Source organism: Numida meleagris, chromosome 22 (assembly GCF_002078875.1).
Source record: "Numida meleagris isolate 19003 breed g44 Domestic line chromosome 22, NumMel1.0, whole genome shotgun sequence".
NCBI classification, from domain to species: Eukaryota; Metazoa; Chordata; class Aves; order Galliformes; family Numididae; genus Numida; species Numida meleagris.
This window is the reverse complement of record NC_034430.1, coordinates 4,158,845-4,177,124: the sequence shown is the minus strand read 5'-3', so window position 1 is coordinate 4,177,124 and position 18,280 is coordinate 4,158,845. Positions and strand designations below refer to the sequence as shown.

General features: G+C 54.6%; 2 protein-coding genes and 1 long non-coding RNA gene across 5 annotated transcripts; all 3 read right to left on the bottom strand.

Moving 5' to 3' along the window:
* STK40 (serine/threonine kinase 40) lies at positions 154 to 16,759 on the bottom strand. Of its 3 annotated transcripts, none has more exons than XM_021375409.1 (12): positions 16,628 to 16,759; positions 12,440 to 12,552; positions 10,567 to 10,686; positions 9,551 to 9,636; positions 8,920 to 9,063; positions 7,690 to 7,917; positions 6,803 to 6,855; positions 4,733 to 4,848; positions 2,168 to 2,312; positions 1,773 to 1,892; positions 940 to 1,024; positions 154 to 844 (listed from the first exon to the last, which is right to left on the bottom strand). In XM_021375409.1, the coding sequence occupies exons 3-12, from the start codon at positions 10,676 to 10,678 to the stop codon at positions 626 to 628; spliced, it is 1,308 nt and encodes a 435-aa protein (XP_021231084.1). In that variant the 5' UTR covers positions 10,679 to 10,686; positions 12,440 to 12,552; positions 16,628 to 16,759; the 3' UTR covers positions 154 to 625. The 3 variants fall into 3 exon arrangements, with proteins under 3 accessions (XP_021231084.1, XP_021231085.1, XP_021231086.1); XM_021375410.1 differs by lacking the exon at positions 16,628 to 16,759 and adding an exon at positions 14,904 to 16,100; XM_021375411.1 differs by lacking the exon at positions 16,628 to 16,759 and adding an exon at positions 14,389 to 14,424.
* LOC110387352 lies at positions 1,103 to 1,766 on the bottom strand. The gene is made up of 2 exons (XR_002432472.1): positions 1,360 to 1,766; positions 1,103 to 1,247 (listed from the first exon to the last, which is right to left on the bottom strand). It is a non-coding gene; the product is annotated as an uncharacterized LOC110387352 (long non-coding RNA).
* On the bottom strand, positions 17,429 to 18,274 carry LSM10 (LSM10, U7 small nuclear RNA associated). Its single transcript, XM_021375412.1, has one exon. It carries the CDS (start codon positions 17,960 to 17,962, stop codon positions 17,591 to 17,593), a length of 372 nt encoding a protein of 123 aa, XP_021231087.1. The 5' UTR covers positions 17,963 to 18,274; the 3' UTR covers positions 17,429 to 17,590.

The following is an 18,280-nucleotide window of genomic DNA, read 5'->3' as shown; positions in this document are numbered from 1 at the left end:
GTGACAATCCCCATCCCGTGCCCTTGGTGACGGCTGGCGGGGATGGAGCCCGGTGCCAGGCGGCTGCCGGTGCCTCCCGCCCGCACGAAGCCACCCAGGGCAGCAGCAGGGGGCAGGGTAAGAACAGAACAAAAGATTCGATGCAGACGAGGGGAAGTGGGAGGCTTCAGGAAATTCTGACTTTCAAGAAACCCGGATCAATCCAAGCTTATTCAAACCATATGGAGTGAACGCGAGCGGCCGACTCTCCATGCTACACAGCCGCAAACTCTCGTGCCAGCAAGCCAGCTTCGCCCTGGGAGTCTCCTTTCCCACAGGCTTTGCTCGGTCCAGAGAACAGCACGGTTAAAAAGACAAGAGAGGTAGATTACAGTCGTGATTAGAAGCAGATTAGTCAACGAGGCTTCGATTTAAAAAAAAAAAAAGAGATTCCAGAAGACGCCGAGAGGCCGCTGCTTCCCAAAGGAGCTTCGTGAAAAGTCTTCTCCCTCCAGAGTGCGTGTCCCCGAGCAGAGCTCAGAGGAACTGCTACATGATTCTCCGCCGCGGGACACACGGGTATTGCTGCTGGGCTGCAGGAGGCGAGCTGGGAGCGGGCTGCTCGTGCTCCCGGAGGCGGGGGATGCTACTTCCGCAGGTAGCGCTGGGCCAGGATGGCCGCGTCCAGAGGGTTCATGGGCTGCGCGTCGTGGCCCAGGCGCCGCACGGGGGGGATGTTCCCGAACTGCCGCTTCTGCAGGAAGCTCTTGGCCTCGTGCAAGGTGTTCTTCTCCTCGGCCAGGAGCAGCTGCTGCCTCATGTAGTTCTCGAACTCGTACTGCGAGCACTCCTCCGTCACCTTCGCCTGCGGGAGAGGCAGCCCCATCAGAACACCGCTCCCAGCGCTCCCCAAAACTTGAACCCCTGAGCCCCCCCGGGCTGGGGCCACGCACGCGTTACCTCCTGCGGGTGTTCGGGGTTGGCCACCTGGTCGTCGATGTCCGGCACCACCTGCAAAGGGCCGCTCAGCGACGACATGGACTGCCTGCGGGGAGAGCGCCGTCAGGAACCCGGGGTGCAGCCACGCCACCACCCACCCCCAGGGTTTTGCTTTTTGTTTTTGAACAGGATGCGGAACGAAACGTCTTGCATAGGTGGGAGAGAAAACAGCCACGGCTCCAAAAATCACAGGCTGCGCAGCTGACTCAAAGGGCAGGACAAGAACTTGGCCCGGGCGCGCTGCTCAGAGCAGACAGAAGGTCACAGGGCTGCACAAATCAAACGCTGCCAGGATTAGCGTCTGCTGGAGCGAGCTCCTGGAACCTCTCTGGCTGTTGGTGCCAGTCCTGGCACCAGATTTATCCTTAAAAGGCCTCTCACCCTGCGATGTAGCACGCTCCTCTGTAGCAGTGTCTCCTGCTCTTCCCCTCCTGGAGATCTCCTGCTTTGCTTACGCTTAGGGGCAGCGCAGAGCTCCTCACAAGCTTGGAGGAACGGTCTGGATTGGGCTGCACGCACACGTGTGATATTCCTGACCACTCGGATTTAGGAGTCAAACGTGGGGCAGAGCTGGGGAGCACAGCAAAGGCCCCTCCTGCACCCAGCATTGCTCTGTAACTTCACAGAGCTCAGCCTGTGTGACAGCACCTGCACGGAGCACGCTGGCTACACCCCCGAGCAGACCCCAGCGGTTCACACACGGGATTTAATGCTTTTTTTCGCAGCTCTCACAGCGCATCCTTTGGCGCCCCGTGCTTGGCAGCAGCCTGCTGACCACAGCTGCAGTAACATACCACGATGCTATGATGGAGCTGAGCGAATCCAGCACTTCAGAAGCCGTCAGGCGCTGCTGCGGATCCAAGACGAGCAGTTTTCGGATCAAGCACACAGTGTTCTCTGAGACCCGTCCGTCCCTGGGGAGAGAACGCGCGGTGAGGCCGCATGCGAGGCGGGCAGTGCCAGCAGCAGGAGCGTGGGTCAGAACTACGGGAGCTCTGACCTGAGAGAGACAGAATGAACCCAGGGCTGAACCCCCAGCCCTGCAGCACGATGCCTTCCTCGCCCTTCCTCAGTACACCCCAGCTCTGCTGCTGCTTCCCGGTTATCTCCCGCAGCCTTTGCTCTCACGGTGGCTGGTTGGGGCTGAGCCCAGCACACGGCACCCAGGGGAGGGACAGGCAGTACTCACTCGGGGATGGTGTACTCGGCAGCCTTGATTTTGCGGAAGAGCTCCTGAGGTATGCTGTCGTAGAAGGGGAACTGGCCATAGAGCATGGTGAAGAGCACGACGCCCAGCGCCCACATGTCGCTGGGTTTGCCGCGGTACGGCCGGCCTGCGGGGAGGGAGGAGGTGAGAGCACCTGGGTTACCCTGCAGCAAACCACACGGCACCGAGCAGCCCGGTACGTGCTCCTCCTTTTGAAGCATCCCTCAGAAAGCTTAAAACCTCACACCGCAGTACCGGGCGCCTCTGGAAGACACCACGTCCACCAACAAGCAGAGCACTGCTGCCAGCCCTTCCTCTACCAGCAGGGCTTCCACGCTCTGCAGCTCTGATGTGATCACAGAGCACCCCGTGACGAGGACACGGGCAGTGACACCCAGCAGCCTGCCTGCAGGGGACGGCTCTGCACACCTGGCAGCCACGTGGTGGATGTGCAACCCCTCCGTCACACAGCACGACGGCCAACACAAGGCTCGAAACTTAAAACTCCAGTGCTGCACCACAGCATAGGATGGAGGGAACGGCTTCCTCTGACTCACGCAGTGAGTCACTGCTGCAGCATTTGTTGTTTGTACTAATTATTCTCCGCTTTATAAGCTCAAAAGAAAAAAAAAAAAAAAGGCACCTCTCCCCTCCTCCTCCAGCTTTTCCTGCGGTGACATTTCGGCAGCCATAAAACACAAGCTATCTCTTCACAGAAGACAGCTTCCCCCAGCGACTAAAACAATGATTAATTCTCCAGGCTTTTCAGCTTCCCCTTGCACAGGAGTATCAGCAACACAGACGGAGGGATGCTCAGAGCCTGCAGATGGCGAAGGCTGAGATGTCCCCAAGTAACTTCTTCCTCCTGCCTCCGGAGGGAATCTGCACACTGAGCCATTCTGGGGCAGTTTTGAGAAGCACAGGAGCCCCGCAGCGATTGCACAGAGGCCATTTGAAGCACCAGCACGAGCCATCAGAAGCAGCCTGGCTGCTCGCAGCACACCAGGCTGCATGGCACCCTGGGCTGGCAGGAAGGAGCAGCTCCATGCACCCTACAGACACAGCCAGCTGAGCTGCAACTGCTCCAAACTCCTGCAAAGCAGTTGGCTTGCATCACCCATCTGGTTCCAGGGGCCTCAGGATATCCTGCAGAACAGGAAAGGCCTGCAAAAAGCACACATTCCACCTCCCCGTCAGCTTCTGCCTCCCTTCCTGGCCCAGTCCTGCCCAGGAGGGAAGCAGCTTCAGACCTGCTGGGTGGATGGTGATGGAAGAGCTCAGCTACATTCACTGCTGCTGCCTGTAAACCTGACAGTGAATTTACTGGGGGGAGGAGAGGGGTTTACTGCATCTTACACTGTGAGCAGAAAAGACCAGCTCCCTCTGAGGGTATCTCCCAGATACAGCAGCTTGGGAGACCGCAGACCGGTAAAGGATGACTCAAATCTTCTGCAGAGGTGTTCTCAGTGCTCTAGGCACGCGAGAGAATGAATGGCAAGGATCCTGAGGGGTGCTGCCCTGCACTGCAGGCTCACACAGGAACACTCGGTGCTGGTGTTCAGGTTTTAGGCAGTTTCCCATCCTCCTAACACACGTGACCCTGCAGATGGACAGCTCCACTGCGCCCCGCAGCTCAGCTCCAACCAAAACCAATTCTATCTGTAGTCAGTGGGAGGACTCCACAGCGTGAGCTAATGCTTAGTAACCAGAGTCTACATGGAGATGAACTCCCAATGCACAGTCCCACCTATAAATGCAGCCACCAGCACCACAGGTCAGCTCAGCTGGATGAGAGCAAACCCAGCACCCTGGTGCCTGCCTGAGCCACTGCTCAGCTATGGCCAGCACTCAGCCAGCATGGCAGATCTTACTGCTTACAGAACCTCCTGCAGCAACTAAACAGGAGCCCCATCTGCTGCTGGAAGTTCCAGGCACTGAAAGCTCTTAAGCGGCGTGAGGACATTAGGGAAAGCTGCTTTCCCTCTCCTCAGCGGCACACAAGCTGCAGGCCAAGGACACTGCTGGCCTGGCCTGATCATTCCTTTATTTTTAAGCAATTCCTCGCAGTCAGCCCAGCAGCTGCCCACAGGGTCACCAGATCCCTGCAGGAAACAAGGAGCTGCTGCAGCAACTGCTGCTCGGGCTGTGCCTGGGATCAGCTGCCTTCGCAGCAGCCTTTAAACCAACTGCTGCAGCCCTAGGGATTTGCCTGCAGTTCTGGAAGCCTCGGGAACAAAATTCAGACCTGAGAAACAGAACACCTTGTCTGCAGTCAGACTTATTTAGGAACAAGCAGGGAGCTTTTCATTAGCTTGAAATGTGGAGTAGCCTCAGGAAAAGTTACACTCCTGCTTTTCCTCGATACTTCCCAGTTGGAAAAAAATAGATCAAGTCTCATAATTGAGACCTTGTTAAGGTGTCCTCAGAAGGCAGGTTGCAGGTGGGAACAGAACTAGGTCGTTTTCATTTAATATCAAGAGCCACAGTAAGTGAAACATGCTCTAAGCACAAGGCTGTGAAGTCCCCCAGGAAGGAAGCCATGCCTACCACTGAGCACATCGGGGCTGATGTAGGCTGGGCTCCCCCGCTGGTCCTTCAGAAGATCATCCTCACTCACTAGGTGCTTCCCCAGACAGAAGTTCGTTATGGTTATCCGATGAGTCCTGGGAAGAAGCAGAGGCGTGGGTGAGCAAGGAACACGTGCAAAGAGCCACGGAGAACCTCCTACACTGTAAGTACTTCAGAACAGGTGAGAACTGCAGGTACCTGCCATTTCTGTATTAAGGTACCCCTGCTTCCCTACGGTTTTGCCAGCTCCAGTTAATGAAACCTTCAATGGAATGTGAACTCATTCTAGAATTACTAGCACGTTACAGCTTCTATGTCACACAGGTGATTTGGCTCCTAACATACAACTCACTGCACTGAAAACTCTCATATTCCATATGAGAGTTCTATATTCTCGAAGGATATTACACAGTGGGAATCCAGAAGCATGAATTAAGTCAGTCAAAATAACCAAGAAGTATTCCCAACAAACCTAACAGACGAGTGAAATAAAACCAAGGGCGGGTTGGTGACAGAGAGCTGATTGTTGGGGCAGACAGACTTGTGCTTCAGCAGTGCAAGCTTCAACTGTCAAAAGACCTCCCTGGCTGAACAGCAACGCGTGGCATTTGTTAAAGGCTGACTTTAGAAGACCAAGTGTCCCGAAGGATGCTGACCCTTTCGGGGCTGCTTCCTTTGATTCAGCCACTGAGATGTGACCCTGAGCCACCCTCCCAGAGGGCTCGCTGCTTTCGAGCCTGCAGCTGTTCCTCACCACAGCTGATGGTCTTCCAAGTGAGAAGCCAAACCACAACGCGCCGTGCAAAGAATGGCTTTGGCAAGGATGGCCACAGAGCTGCACACACCTTCCCCTTCTGGATAACGGGGCCCGGGCGTGCAGCTCTGCCTGGAGGAACCTGCACTGCCCACAGAAAGAAGGGAGCTCTGCATGGCTCCTTTAAAGAGGCAACCTTTACCTCCTAGCAAGGAGGCATCAAACAAGCAAGCAGGAGAGATTTTTCTTGAAGTAGCTACACAGAAAAAAATCTCATTGTGGAGGCTGCCCTGCAGATCACTGCCTGTCGTGTGTAATGGGCTGGGGAAATCAAGAAGTACAACCTCGGTAGGCAAAATTTGCTTTCAAACAGTATTAGGGAGGAGAAAAAGAGCAAAGCAAGCTGCGATCACAGAGAATCCACACGCTTCGTACAGACTGGGAGCCTGAGGACCCAAAGCCTTCCAAGTTTTTATTCATTCCACAGTAAAAAAAAAAAAGAAAAAACAGACAGCGTGAAAAGACAAATTCCACTCATTCCTAAGGCTAGTGCAAAATATTTAGCCAGTAATGTAATCCTGAAGCATACAGCAGAGTATCTGAACTGGAACTAGCTTGCCAACTGAGTAACTGCACAAACCAAGGCACAAAGAGCTCCAAGGAGCACCCAGCAGGGCACTCCAGCCTGGCTGCCTCCTGCTGGCACTGAGGCTGTGCCCCATGGATGCAGCCCTGTGCTGTGCAGAGCCTTGCACCAAGCAGCTAACGGGAACAAGGAAGCCACTTCAAGCACACATAGAGACAGAAGAACTTTGTTTAGATAAGTAAATATTTTGCTGCTAGCAAAAACACAGCAGCAGAGCAGCCAGAGATTTAACAGTGCTCTGATTATAATGCAGACGGCAGCACTGGGAATTCCTTCAGCACGATGGGAAGTGAATTACACGAACAGAACCATTCAACATGCTTTAGTTCCTTCTCTTTTGTAAGAGCCATTTCTCTTACAGGTTTCTGAATGACTACAAAACCTGATTTTCAGAAGCTAGACTCCAACAGGAAACGATGACACGAGGTCACCAAGTGTTATGAAGACAGAACTGTCTAGATCAGGCTCGATTCATTGCTGGAGATTAACCCATGTAACTCTGAACTGGATCTGTGTTTTTGTGCAGCTCATTTCCGTGTCCCTCAGCCTTCTCACGGAGTGCTCTCAACCAGCACCGCCTTCAGCTTTGCTCCTACTGAAACATCTGCTTCAGGGTAAGAACCACAAAGGGACTCTCCAGCGCACTTACCTTTTGTTTAGCACCATGTTTCCTAGTTTCAAGTCTCTGTGCACAATATTTTTCTGTAAGATACATAATTGCATAACGTGAGCAAAGGCATTTTGGTCTGAACTTGATGCTTAGATAAAAGCACCGAGCAGCTTTTGAAATGAGGCTGTCTTCATTCTCAGACCATAAAAACACAGGTGGGAAACAGTCACCTTCTCAGACAATTCCTTCCAGATGTCAATTAAGGAAGGCAGAGCTGATTCTAACACACAGTAGAGCACTGAATGACAACTATGTTAAAATAACTACAACACCTGAACTCATTCAAGTATGAATGCATGACACCAAGAGGCCTGGAACATCAGGGCCCAGGCTCAGTAAGACCTCAGTGAGGATCATTTTACCACGTGATATGCATTTCATTGCTCTGCTAAAGAAAGATGGAAACTCCTTTTCGTAGAGCAAATGGTCAAACGGCAGCAGAATCTATTCTTGTTGCAGGAACTCGCAGCAGATAGATCTTAACCTGAGGTTTTGAGCTCACAGAAATCAATTCTTACATTGTGATTTATTGTGCTTCAAAGAGAAATAGCCTGAGGTGCTTCCTGCAGCCGGTCAGCCTCTGCTCCCTTCCTCAACCACCACTTTTTTGGGTTTAGAACACCTGATCTGCACTGAGCCCAGCTGGCCCTACTCCACACTATGCTACCATTGAGAAACCAAAGGGGAGGGGGAGCTCCCGTGGCTTGGGGCACGAGGGCTTAAGCAGAACGCTGTGACTGGCACAGCTGAAAGCTCCATCCTTGGTGACCTTCCCACCACCTGCACAAGGAAGTTCTAACACATCTACTGTCCCAACGTGGGAAAACAAAGCCTGCCAGCACTGCAAGGGACAGCAGAGATCTTACCTTATGTAATGCTTCCACCACTCGTACCACATCATAAAATATCACAACCGTCTCTCGCTCACTGAGCCTCTTCTCCTTAATGACATAATGCTGCAGATTGATCAGATCTGCTGTTTTGTCACTGAAATCATGAGCACAGAGACAGTCTAACACAAGGCAAATACGCTTCTTCATTTTTCTGACCATTCTGTTGGCTTCTAGATCTTCTATAATTTCGCAAGCTCGGTCCTGCAGGGAGGCAAACACATGAGCAATGGTTCAGGCAGCTATCGGACAGAGAGCACTAGAAAATAAATACATGCCGATCTCAGAATAAGTGGAAGCAATTACAGGGCTTGATCTTTGTCCCAAGTGGGGATTTCAGAGAGATGATGCATGCTCTCTGCTTGAAGAAGCCAGAGAAAGTCTGCGCTCTTTGCTTACACGTGTGCAGCAGTACTGACAGCGAGACATGCAACTTAAGGTAAAACCTAAACAAACCCTGCAGCGGCACAGACTGGACACTATGGATCATTAATAACCAGAAGAATAGAAAAAGTAGCAGTTCCTTCATAACACTAAGCAGGACACAATCAAGTCGGACGTTTGCTTTATTTAAGATATAGCACAGATGGTCTGGAGTGAGAAGTCCATTGGCAAAGTGTAACCATCAGGCAAAGCGATACCAGCATCCCACTGGGTAACTCCTATGCATGAACAGCCCTCCAGGTGTTACCACCACCACGTTCACCCACTGGGGATGCTGATCAGTGCATTTACTGGTTCGTTTTAACACGCCAAAACAGTTTCTTGGCACCTCGCTCCTTCTTACCAGCCGTCATAAAGCGGTAGGGAGACCAGAGAGCACCACCTCAGTTCTGAAGAGCACAAGCTAATTTGGCAGTAAAGCAGGGAGGCAGCCCATAAACGTCCTTACACAAGGTTTACAGGCCCCAGGTGTGGTATGACAGCAGTCACTGTCAAACCGTGAGTATCAGAGGGCGTGCTGAGCACCTGCCCCATCTTCAGTGTTCTCACACTTCCCAAATCCCAGCCCCGTGACATCATACTGAACACCCAAAAGGCCCAGCCACAAACGTGCTTGTTTGGAGCAGTGCTGAGGAACCTCAGTGTGCTGGGAACTCTTTGTGCACAAGAAGAGGAACAGCACCAACTCCACAACACACTAAAGCAGCTCGAGCCAGCAGCAATTAGCAGCATTGCCCTGACCTGCATGGTGACCAGCTGTACCTGGAAGAGCCCATGGTGATGAACCACTCCTTCCTGATTGTGGAGCAGGGAAAGGAGAGAATACTCCGTGTGCAGCAGCATCTTGCCCTGTCGTTCCTCCTGTGTTTCTATTCCTTTATCGCCCCTCTCTTCTAAGGTCAGAATCTTCAGGGAAAGGGAAAAGACTTTTACAACTCCCAGAAAAAAACAAAGGAAAAAACAAATGCCCCCCCAAACTCTCCCACATTTCAGGTAATCACGTGGGTATTTAACCCTTGGATGTAATTACTCGGGTATCTGTGCACTTGACACAAGTCTGTCTGAACGAAGAGCTGCACAGAAAGCATAGCACAAGCCTGAATAACACGGGAAAGGGAAATGAGGCTCAGGTTGTCTCTGCCAATGCCCCAAGTGGCCCTTTCCTGCTTTGGTGCAGCTGAGGAGAACAGAGGGCTCCAGGACAGCACCGCAGAGCCCCAGGAGAAGCTTGGCTCAGAGCTAACCTCGAGCCCAGAGCAATGCCTGCAGAGCTGCTGTGCTGAGGGGAAGTCCCAGCAGCCAGTTCCCTCAGGTCAGCCTACATCACACTGCACCAAGCGCTGCTGTGAGAGCAGAAGTTAGAGAAGATCTGGAGCCCCTGCACTTTGCTTACCTTTAGTTGATAAAAGTCATCTGTCCCATCCTTCCTTGCCAAACACTGAACAATACTTGGCACAGGGGAGTTACCTAAACGTGGACCTAACAGCACAAAGCAAAAACAGACTTGTTTTCCTCAAGCAGCAATGACTAATTCAGGGTTACATCAGTATCCAAGTGTCACACAGTTTACACTCGCTTAAATCAAGCTCCTTTTTTTCAGGACACCAAGTATCTTTCTGCAAACCACGACCTAAAGACAAAATGAAACCCTTCTGGGCGATGTTTCGTGTTGTTAACTGCAAACCCATGTAGCAAAAAAAAAATCACACCTAGCACAGCTGCTTTTAGAAATTCACATTCTGCATGCCTGAACCACACGGCTTTTACATACACCAGCAACACCCATGGCAACTGCTGCTACCACTCTTCCCAACCCAACTGCCACCTCTGCAGGGACTGTTCAGCCACACGGATCGCCCCACGCTGCAAGTTAAACTGAGCACAGGAGACTCTACGTCAAGGCAGCTGACTGATTGCTGCTGGTTTCCATCTGGAAGGCCATCACTTTTAGCACTTTGTGTAACTAGTTCCAAACCAACGACTGCTCTAGCAGCTCTCAAAGCTTGCACTGCATCCTCTGTAACAGTTGCTGCTGTGTGACTGAGCTGTCTGATAGCACATTCCAGGCAAACTGGGCTAAACGTCTCCCCTGAGCTCTGTCCAAAAAGCCTCCCGAATTTGCTTTTTAACAGAGTTAAAGAATGTAGTTTAAAAAGAAAAAAAAAAAAAGAGTAAAAGCAAGGGTTCATGTTTATCTTTGAAGGCATGCCTGCCTTGCTGCGTTGGTGCTACAGATGGCCCGAGCTGACTGCCTGCAGAAGCCCCCAGGACTGCTGCCCTGGGATGCCGAGGGAGCTGCCCAGCTGTGAGGCACTAAGTTACACATCTGCTCTGCCTTCTATTTAGAGTTTTGCCATCAGCAGCTCTCTGTCTTGAAAACAAAAGATGAGGGAAACCCCCTCTGCTTACCCAGTATGAAGGGGCCTGCTCTCTTGGCATTATTTCCAGAAATCCCCGTACAAAGAGCTTTTGCCTTAGTGGATGTTTCCCCAGCTCCTCTGTCTGATGCTCGCCGCTTCATCCTTGGCTCTTGAAAGAGAGAAAAGATCACATCTCGATGAGCAACTGAGTTAATTTCCTTATGCTATCCCTTATTCCACATGGGAAGGCTTTCGCTTACTGCTGCACTGCTCTGCCTACTCATTCTTCTGAAAAGAAACCAACACAAAACAAACCAAAAAACCCAGCAACCAACAAGTACGGCTCATTTACTGCTAGACCAGCTGTGGGCTGGAGGCTGGATGCATTCTGAAGGTATAAATCAGCTCCATTATTCAAAGCAACGTTTCCTAGAACAGTGGTTTGAGCGACGTAGTGGGAACAAGTCAAAAATAACGAAAGCTTCCTTTACAGCAAGAACTGAATCTGTCAATTAACGTGTTCCAAACAAAGTCTGAAAACTAAGGCTGCAGTTATCCACTGCTCCTCCTGATTCAGCCCAGGCACTTCTGTGCATTCATTCATGGAGGGCCCCACAGGTGGCACTGCTGCCAGCTCACCGTGCACCTGCAGAGCCTGGGGCTGCTCCTCAAGCAGCCACCAACACGCCGTGTTTTAATTGATCACAGAAGCAAACGGTGTCTTTCATCTGCTCCAGCAAGGGTGCAAAAAAACCCATAAAACCAGAGCATGGTAGCCACTGTGAAGTTCATTTAATTCAACAATGATTTGTCAAAAATGCATTTTTAGTCTTACAGTGAGAGCCTCTCCTTCTCTGTACCTCCTTTGTGCTATCCATCTCCATCTGATACAGCCGGGCTGAGCTGAGCACCTGAAACCTGAGTGCAATGGGCAAAGCACCGTCCCACCTCGGCCTCCCCGTGCAGGAAGCTTGCAACCCCACTGCCCACCTTTAACTGATTCTCTGCCGAAAGGAAACGCTGCAGTGTTCCTGTGTGGGCTCCCCTGCACCACCGCAGGACACAAAGAACAGTTCAATCTGTTGGATGAGGATCCTGTGCTTTGCGCCCAAGCATTTAAGGTGCCCTCATCACTGCGGTTCTGAAGCACAACTCCAAGCTCCAGCAGCTGCTCCTCAGTCAGGGAGTGCAGAAAATGCCATTTCCAACAGGCACCTTGCGCTGCTCAGACATCTGGAGAGAACTTGTGCTCTGACATTTCAATGATATTTATATCTATTCTTTTTTTCTAGGAGGGGTTGGGGGAGAGGAGGAACTGAGCCCAGATCCATTTTCTTCCTCTGAGCAAGTCCCAGCCAAGCCCTGCCGACTTCCCTAAGAGCTTACTGCAGTGGGCTGACCAAATATTTGGGGTTGCAGTCACTTGGTTAAAAAAAGTCCCCAAGTTTTGCCAAGGAAGAGAGTGACAAATCACCACGCTGCGGAGGAAGCCGGGACATTCGCCCTCCGGCAGCCCCACCCTTTCTGTGGACACAGCAGTGATCTCATCGCATTAATTAGGGAGCAGTATCTGTCACCAAGGTCAGAGATAGCAGCAGAGATAAGGTGAGAAATCTTCCAGCGGATTTACACCCCTGCACTGCTGGATTCCACCACAAATTCAGATCTTTGAGGGAGAACTCTCCCCCCACCACCCCCAGCCCAATGCTCCCCGTGGCCCTGACCCAACCTGTGACCAGCCCTGCGAGATCCTCTGCTCCTTCCAACGCCATCATCTCTGCTGGCAACGTGTGAGTAAGATTTCCACTGGAGAAACCCCACTGCACAGAAACTCTGAGATAATGAGCGTTGTGCAACCGGAGCTGGGTAGGAACCTCTGGTGCAAACGGCGTTATCGTAAACAAAATAATTGGAGGACTCACATAGTTCGGCATCAACTGAATCTTCACTCTTCTTCCAAACTAGGTTTTCCAGCGTCTCAGGAGACAGGAGTCCTCACCTCGGAGAAGCCTGGCTGGTCGGAAGGTCGAGGGCTCTGCAATGTGAAGCAAGATGCACCTGATGCTCCGGGCACAGGCACGGTCCCACATTGCCTTCCCTACCTGCAGCAGCACCAGCACTGCCACGACACAGCCTTCCTCGCCGGGAGGAATTGTTAAACCAGCGCAGGAGCTGATTCTTGAAGTTCAGACTTGAAGAGACTAATTTTGGCAAAAGGCTGAGAATGATGCGTTGAGTTTGACAGATTCCCACTGCAAGCGGATTCCTCTTTACAACCTGTATTTGTGCTCACTTCAAGCAAACCAGCAGTCCGTGCTGCCTAATGGTTCACCCAGCCCCACAAGGATAAATTCAAGATTGAAACTGGATGCTCCAGAACCGGGCCTACACCACCTACACAGCCCCAGGCACAACAGCCCACAGAACCCAAGGGGCTCCGGGGGTCCCAGCCCTGTGGGGGTACAGATGGGCACACTGCATGCGAAGCGCTGTAAGGGAAGGTCGTGGGGCAAAGGGAGAGCACCGGGACAGCGGCTGTGAGAAAGCAGAGAGCTGTTCCCTTTTCTGCACATTGTGTAACCCTGATTCGAGCAGGGAAACTGGTCAAAGGGCCACGGCTTCATTGTGCAAGCTCCCGCTGCGCTGCGGCAGCCCGGCATGGGGCTGGAAGGAATGCTCTGAGCTGGAGTGTAAGACACTACACGTAAAAGCCACAAACGCAGAGCGGGAGGCTCCCTCCTGCCGAGCCAGCTGCTGCTTTCTGCCCACAAATCCATTTCATCCCGAGCTGCACTGATACAAAGCTCTCACTTCAAGGGGCTCCCCTGCCAGAAGCAGGCGCAACACAAAGCTGGCGCTGCTCAGACACAAACAACTGCGTTGCATCCTGCAAGAAGCAGCTTCACAGAAGTCTGGGCTTAGGATTGCTCCGGGCTGTGAGCGGAGGCACCTCAGGGCAGGGACCCGGTCACCCGCTGCCCTGCAGCTCAAAGCTCAAAGCGTGGGATCACAGCACAGCGATTTCCTCCTCAAACACGATGGGCACGGAGCAAACAAGGCAGCACACGAACTGACTGCACTGCAACAGAGCGATCCCAACACGGAGGCGCGCTGCGTGGAGGAGCAGCGCTGTGCCCCATGGGCAGCCTCACACCGCTGGGCTTCCCCAGCTCTTACCGCTGCAAAAAAATAAAACCCCATCTCAACATCAGCAAAATCCAGCTCAAGAGAGCGTATCCAAAACTCCGCCACGAGCCAGAACGAGATCGCTTCTCCTCCCAGCAGGACCATGGATGCTCACATGGTGGTTCACCACCCCCCCCCCAGCGCAGGAGCTGCTCACACTGAGCCGTGCCACCCCCGCTTCGCCATCTGTGACACCAACGGGCTCAGACAATGAGGCTGCAAGTCTAAGATGGGAATTCATCACTGACTTCTGGTCTGGTGCATGCACTGCATCAAAATCTCATGGAGAAGAGCGATCAGAGCTTCCTACTGCATCGGCCCTGACTTTAATAGAACTGTTAACCAAATAATTCTAGAGGCCCAGATCTAATATCTTTTAATTAGGTAGCTTAAGGAAATTGTCTAATTCCTGAATTGCCATGCAATGTTCCAGTGCCCAGCACGGCAACAAAGGAAAGTGAGCAGAGGAGGCTGCCCAGTGCATCTCAGCAAGGAACAGGCAGGTCCTGCAGCCTGGCCGCCTCCGTTAATAGCAGGAGCGGAAAAAATAGTACCTTTGGGGTGTGAGCAGGATTACTCAGCACCGCAGAAACTAGCTAAGGAACTGGAACAGCTGACACAACCTCAGCAGTGCTTTCTGCTGCTTTATCTCGCCGGGGCACAAAGTGGGTTTGTCTGTGCTTACAATTTCTGGGGTGATGAGTGAATCCCAAAGGCCACGCTGCAGTCCTACCGAGGAGCTGATCTCTGCAAAGAAGGAAATGGGGTGACAGGGAGGAGACAGGACAATGCTGGAGCAGTGGCAGATAACAGAGCCCAGCGGTGTCTGCTGGACAGCTTTGGGTTTTTTGGGACCCCAACGCTGCAGCGTTTGGTACAGAACCGGAACGAACACCGAAAGCTGTGGAAGTTCAGCAGTTCTGCAACAGAAATACGAATAATTAAAAGAAAAAGTCCACCAGATGACTCAGAGAGCCAAGAGCACAACCAAGCCGTGTGCTGTGCCACGAGCCCTTCCGGGAAGAGCCGCCTTCTCCAGAGCACACAGCAGCCCTGACTCACTGATTTCTTGGAAACGCAGAGCCCAGTGAGCTCCTTCCCCCTGCACCGAGCGAGCTCCGGAGGAGGCACAGAGCTGCGCTCATCGCTCCCCAACCACAGTGCATGGAGCCCTGGGCACAGGCAGTGCTGGGGACGCACCTTGCCCACGTGCAGGCACTGCCTCGTGGGGACAACACCACTTCCACAGGTAGAACCACGTCGGGGAGAGGAAATCCCTTCCCAGCCCCCAGCGGGGAGCTCCGAAGCGCAGGATTCCAGCGCCGTGACCACGAGCTGGCAGCAGGCTGGGCTGCTCCAAACCCTCCTGATGCATCAACACACGAGCTCGCCAAGGACTCATCGCTGGGAGTTCCCTGCTGGGTTACACAAACACCGATTCCAGCTTCACCCCTCCGCGCAGCAGCACGGCCACATCCCTGTGCAGCCCCACACCAGCCCACGTCCTGAGCGCAGGGGGAAAGCCGCGTTGCTCTGGGAGTTATTTTCGTTTACAGCTGATGTTGCTAGGTGCACGGCACAGCCCGTCCATCAGCGCAGCAGGACTTTCCTCACACACACACACACACACACACACACACATCAGCGTGTGACTCACACGTGCTGACACTTTTACAGCGAGGTGTGGCTGCTGCTAACAATGCCCCACTCATCGGAGATTGGGAGAAACGCAGACGTCACCCACATGGGTAAATCCTACCACCACGCGAACACTACTATTGTTTGCAGCGTGAAAGTACATGGATAGATGGCGTAAGTTTAAAATAAAAATAAAAAAAAAGCACATGTTGCTAACCAAACCAGACCATTTCATACTGAAAATGACACCAGGCACAATGCTCCCAGCTGGGGAAAAGTCCCAGTCTGAGAGAGGAGCGCAGTGCAGGAATGCAGAGCTGTACTGAGCCTCTGCGAACACACAGCGCATCGCGGGCAGAACCAGCAGGGCTGTCCTTCACCAGGCAGCAGCAAGCGCCTACAGGGCACCTCTGTGCAGCTTCAGGAGGAGACAATTCCATAACGCCCCCGAGGATTAGAAGCAGCCCCCTCCTCGAAGCATTAATGACCTCAGAGGTCTTTTCCAACCTTAATGATTCTGCGATTTGGCTTTTGCTCACCACGTGTCAGTGCTGCACAGAGTTTTTGTTCAGACCAACACCTCAGCCAGCGGGACAGAGCATGCCAACGGACGCTTTGTTGCCAGAGCTGCTGGGGAACTCAAGCAGCTTTTCTGTAGCAAGAAAAGGTCACCGCAGCACTGAGAGCAACCACGGCACCGAGCTCAGGCGGCACTGAGACCCCCGGGCCGTGCACACGGAACAGCACCGGGGGACGTTACCTCGGGCCGCCCGCAGAGCGGAGCCGCACGCAGGCACCCGGGCCCGGGGGGCACGGAGCTGCGGGAAGGGCCCTGCGGAGCTGCGGCACCGGACGAGCCCCCAGCAGAGCCGGCTGTGCACCGCCTCGCACACAGCGGCACTGACCGCACCGCGCGGCCCCGCACGCAGCCCCCAGCACGGCCACGCCGAGCTCACACCGCAGCACCGCACCGCACCGCACCGCCGGCACCGGCAGCCCCGGGCGCCCCGTGCCCGCAGGACGGACCCGTCCAAGCCCACAGCCGTGACCCCCGGCCCACGCTCATCTCCGTCCCCGCGGTCTCGCGGAACCCCCGCAGCCCCCGCCCGTATCGCAGCGAGGCCGGAGCCGCCGTACCCACGCGCCGTGCCCTGTCCCGGCCCCAACGAGCGGCGTTGCCGCGGGGCCGCGCCGACCGGGCCGGGAGCCGCCGGTAGCGCCGGGCCGCCCATCCCCCTCACGCAGCAGCAGCAGCCGCACGGCCCCGCGCCCGCCCCACCACTCACCCATGGCCCCGGGGCCGGCGCGGCCGCTCCCCGCAGCCCCGCGCCCGGCGCGGCCTCCGCACGGCTCCGCGGTGGCCACCTGACAGCGGAAGTGACGCACGGCCAGGCCCCGCCCCAACAGCGCCGCCCCGCCTCCTGGCGCACGGAACCCCTCCAGCACAGGAACGGCGGCGCTGATTGGGCAGCAGTGCCAGCGCCGGCCGTGATTGGCAGGGAGAGGAGCCGCGAGGGCCTGATGGGCGGTGAGCCCTGATTGGCTGTTGCGCGGAGAAGAGAAGTGAAAGCTGATTGGTTGACGCAGGATGACGCTCTCCGCTGATTGGCGCCTGCTCTGCCAGCGGATTGGTGGCCAGGCGGGAACTCACGGTGCACTGCGATTGGAAGAGAAAGGAATGCTTTCGCCGCAAGCCCCGCCCCGCCTTCCCGCGCAGGCGCACTATCCCACAGCCATAGCAACCGCGGGCGGTCCCATCGCTCCGTGCGCTGTCCTCGGGCCTGAGCAGGGGGTGAGTGCAGCCGGGAGGCTCGGCTCCTTGATGCCTGGGAGGCCGACAGCTCTGGGAACGAGGATGAAGAACAACAGGAAGAGCGCTAGGTGGCAGCCGGGGCAAGCCCTAAGCGAAGCATCTCTTTCCCCCCGGCCCCACTGCCTGCCCCCAGCCCAGGAGTACCCCTACACTGCCCTCTCCCCACCTTCAGAACCAGGCCCATGGCTCCCTGCAGGCAGCCAGGCCCCCTGGAGCAGGGGGATGCACAGTCCTGCAGAGAAGGCTAGAGCCAAGGAGAAGGCAGAGCCAGGCATTGTGGCCAAAAGGGCTTTGTTTGAGAGCTGGAAAACCATAAGAAGAGGGATAGAGGAGTAGCTGCCAGTTGCACAGGGATGGAGCTGAAGATCACCGACCCTTTGAAGTTGGGTTGTTCAGTGAAGAAAAACCCGGTGTCCCACCAAGGAGGCAGTGGGGCTCATTTGTGCTTGGCCCGAGGGAACTCCCTCCTGCCCTTGTCGCGGCCCCCGAAGTAGCGCACGCGGTGGATGGCTTGCAGCTGCCGCTCGATGGTGGCCCTGATGTCCACCTCGTCGGGGATGTGCACGTAGCGCACGTTCCTGCCGGTCACGAAGATCTCATCCAGCTGTGACACCACGCCTCGCCTGTCTGTGAAGGTCACCTTGGCCAGGCGCATATTCATGAAGGCATCCACGTTGGCCACGCGCCCCGTGGCCGTGCTCTCGTCACGGAGGTCCACGGTGGTGACGTGGCCGTGCAGGCCCTGCAGCAGGATGACCAGGCTGTTCTCGGCAATGGTGCGCTCCTTGACCGAGTGGCTGACCTCCATGGTGCGGCTGCAGCAGAGGAACAGGGACACACTGTGCTGCACGCCACCAGCACCTCAACCTCCAGGACCGGGCACCAGCACGTGCTTCAGTGCAGCCATGGGAGCACGACACGCTCGTGTACGTACACACCAGCCTGGCACTCCCACCACCCCCCAGCACACAGGGCCGCTCACTGCCTCCTCGCCTTGCACACGGGGTACTCGCTCCCACCAGCCCATTGCACGCGGGGGTGCTCATTACCTCCCTCCCTTTGCACGTGGGGGTGCTCGCCGCCCCCTTCCCTCGCATCCCCCCGTCCCCCTTCTACACTCACACAC

Excerpts from the sequence above, each read along its gene's own strand:
- STK40 (XM_021375409.1), bottom strand. The coding sequence starts at position 10,678 with ATGAAGCGGCGAGCATCAGACAGAGGAGCTGGGGAAACATCCACTAAG. Across the intron at positions 9,064-9,550 it reads ATGACTTTTATCAACTAAAG|ATTCTGACCTTAGAAGAGAG; the intron begins GTAAGCAAAGTG and ends CTTTCCCTGAAG. Across the intron at positions 1,893-2,167 it reads GCCGAGTACACCATCCCCGA|GGACGGACGGGTCTCAGAGA; the intron begins GTGAGTACTGCC and ends TTCTCTCCCCAG.
- LSM10 (XM_021375412.1), bottom strand. The coding sequence starts at position 17,962 with ATGGAGGTCAGCCACTCGGTCAAGGAGCGCACCATTGCCGAGAACAGC.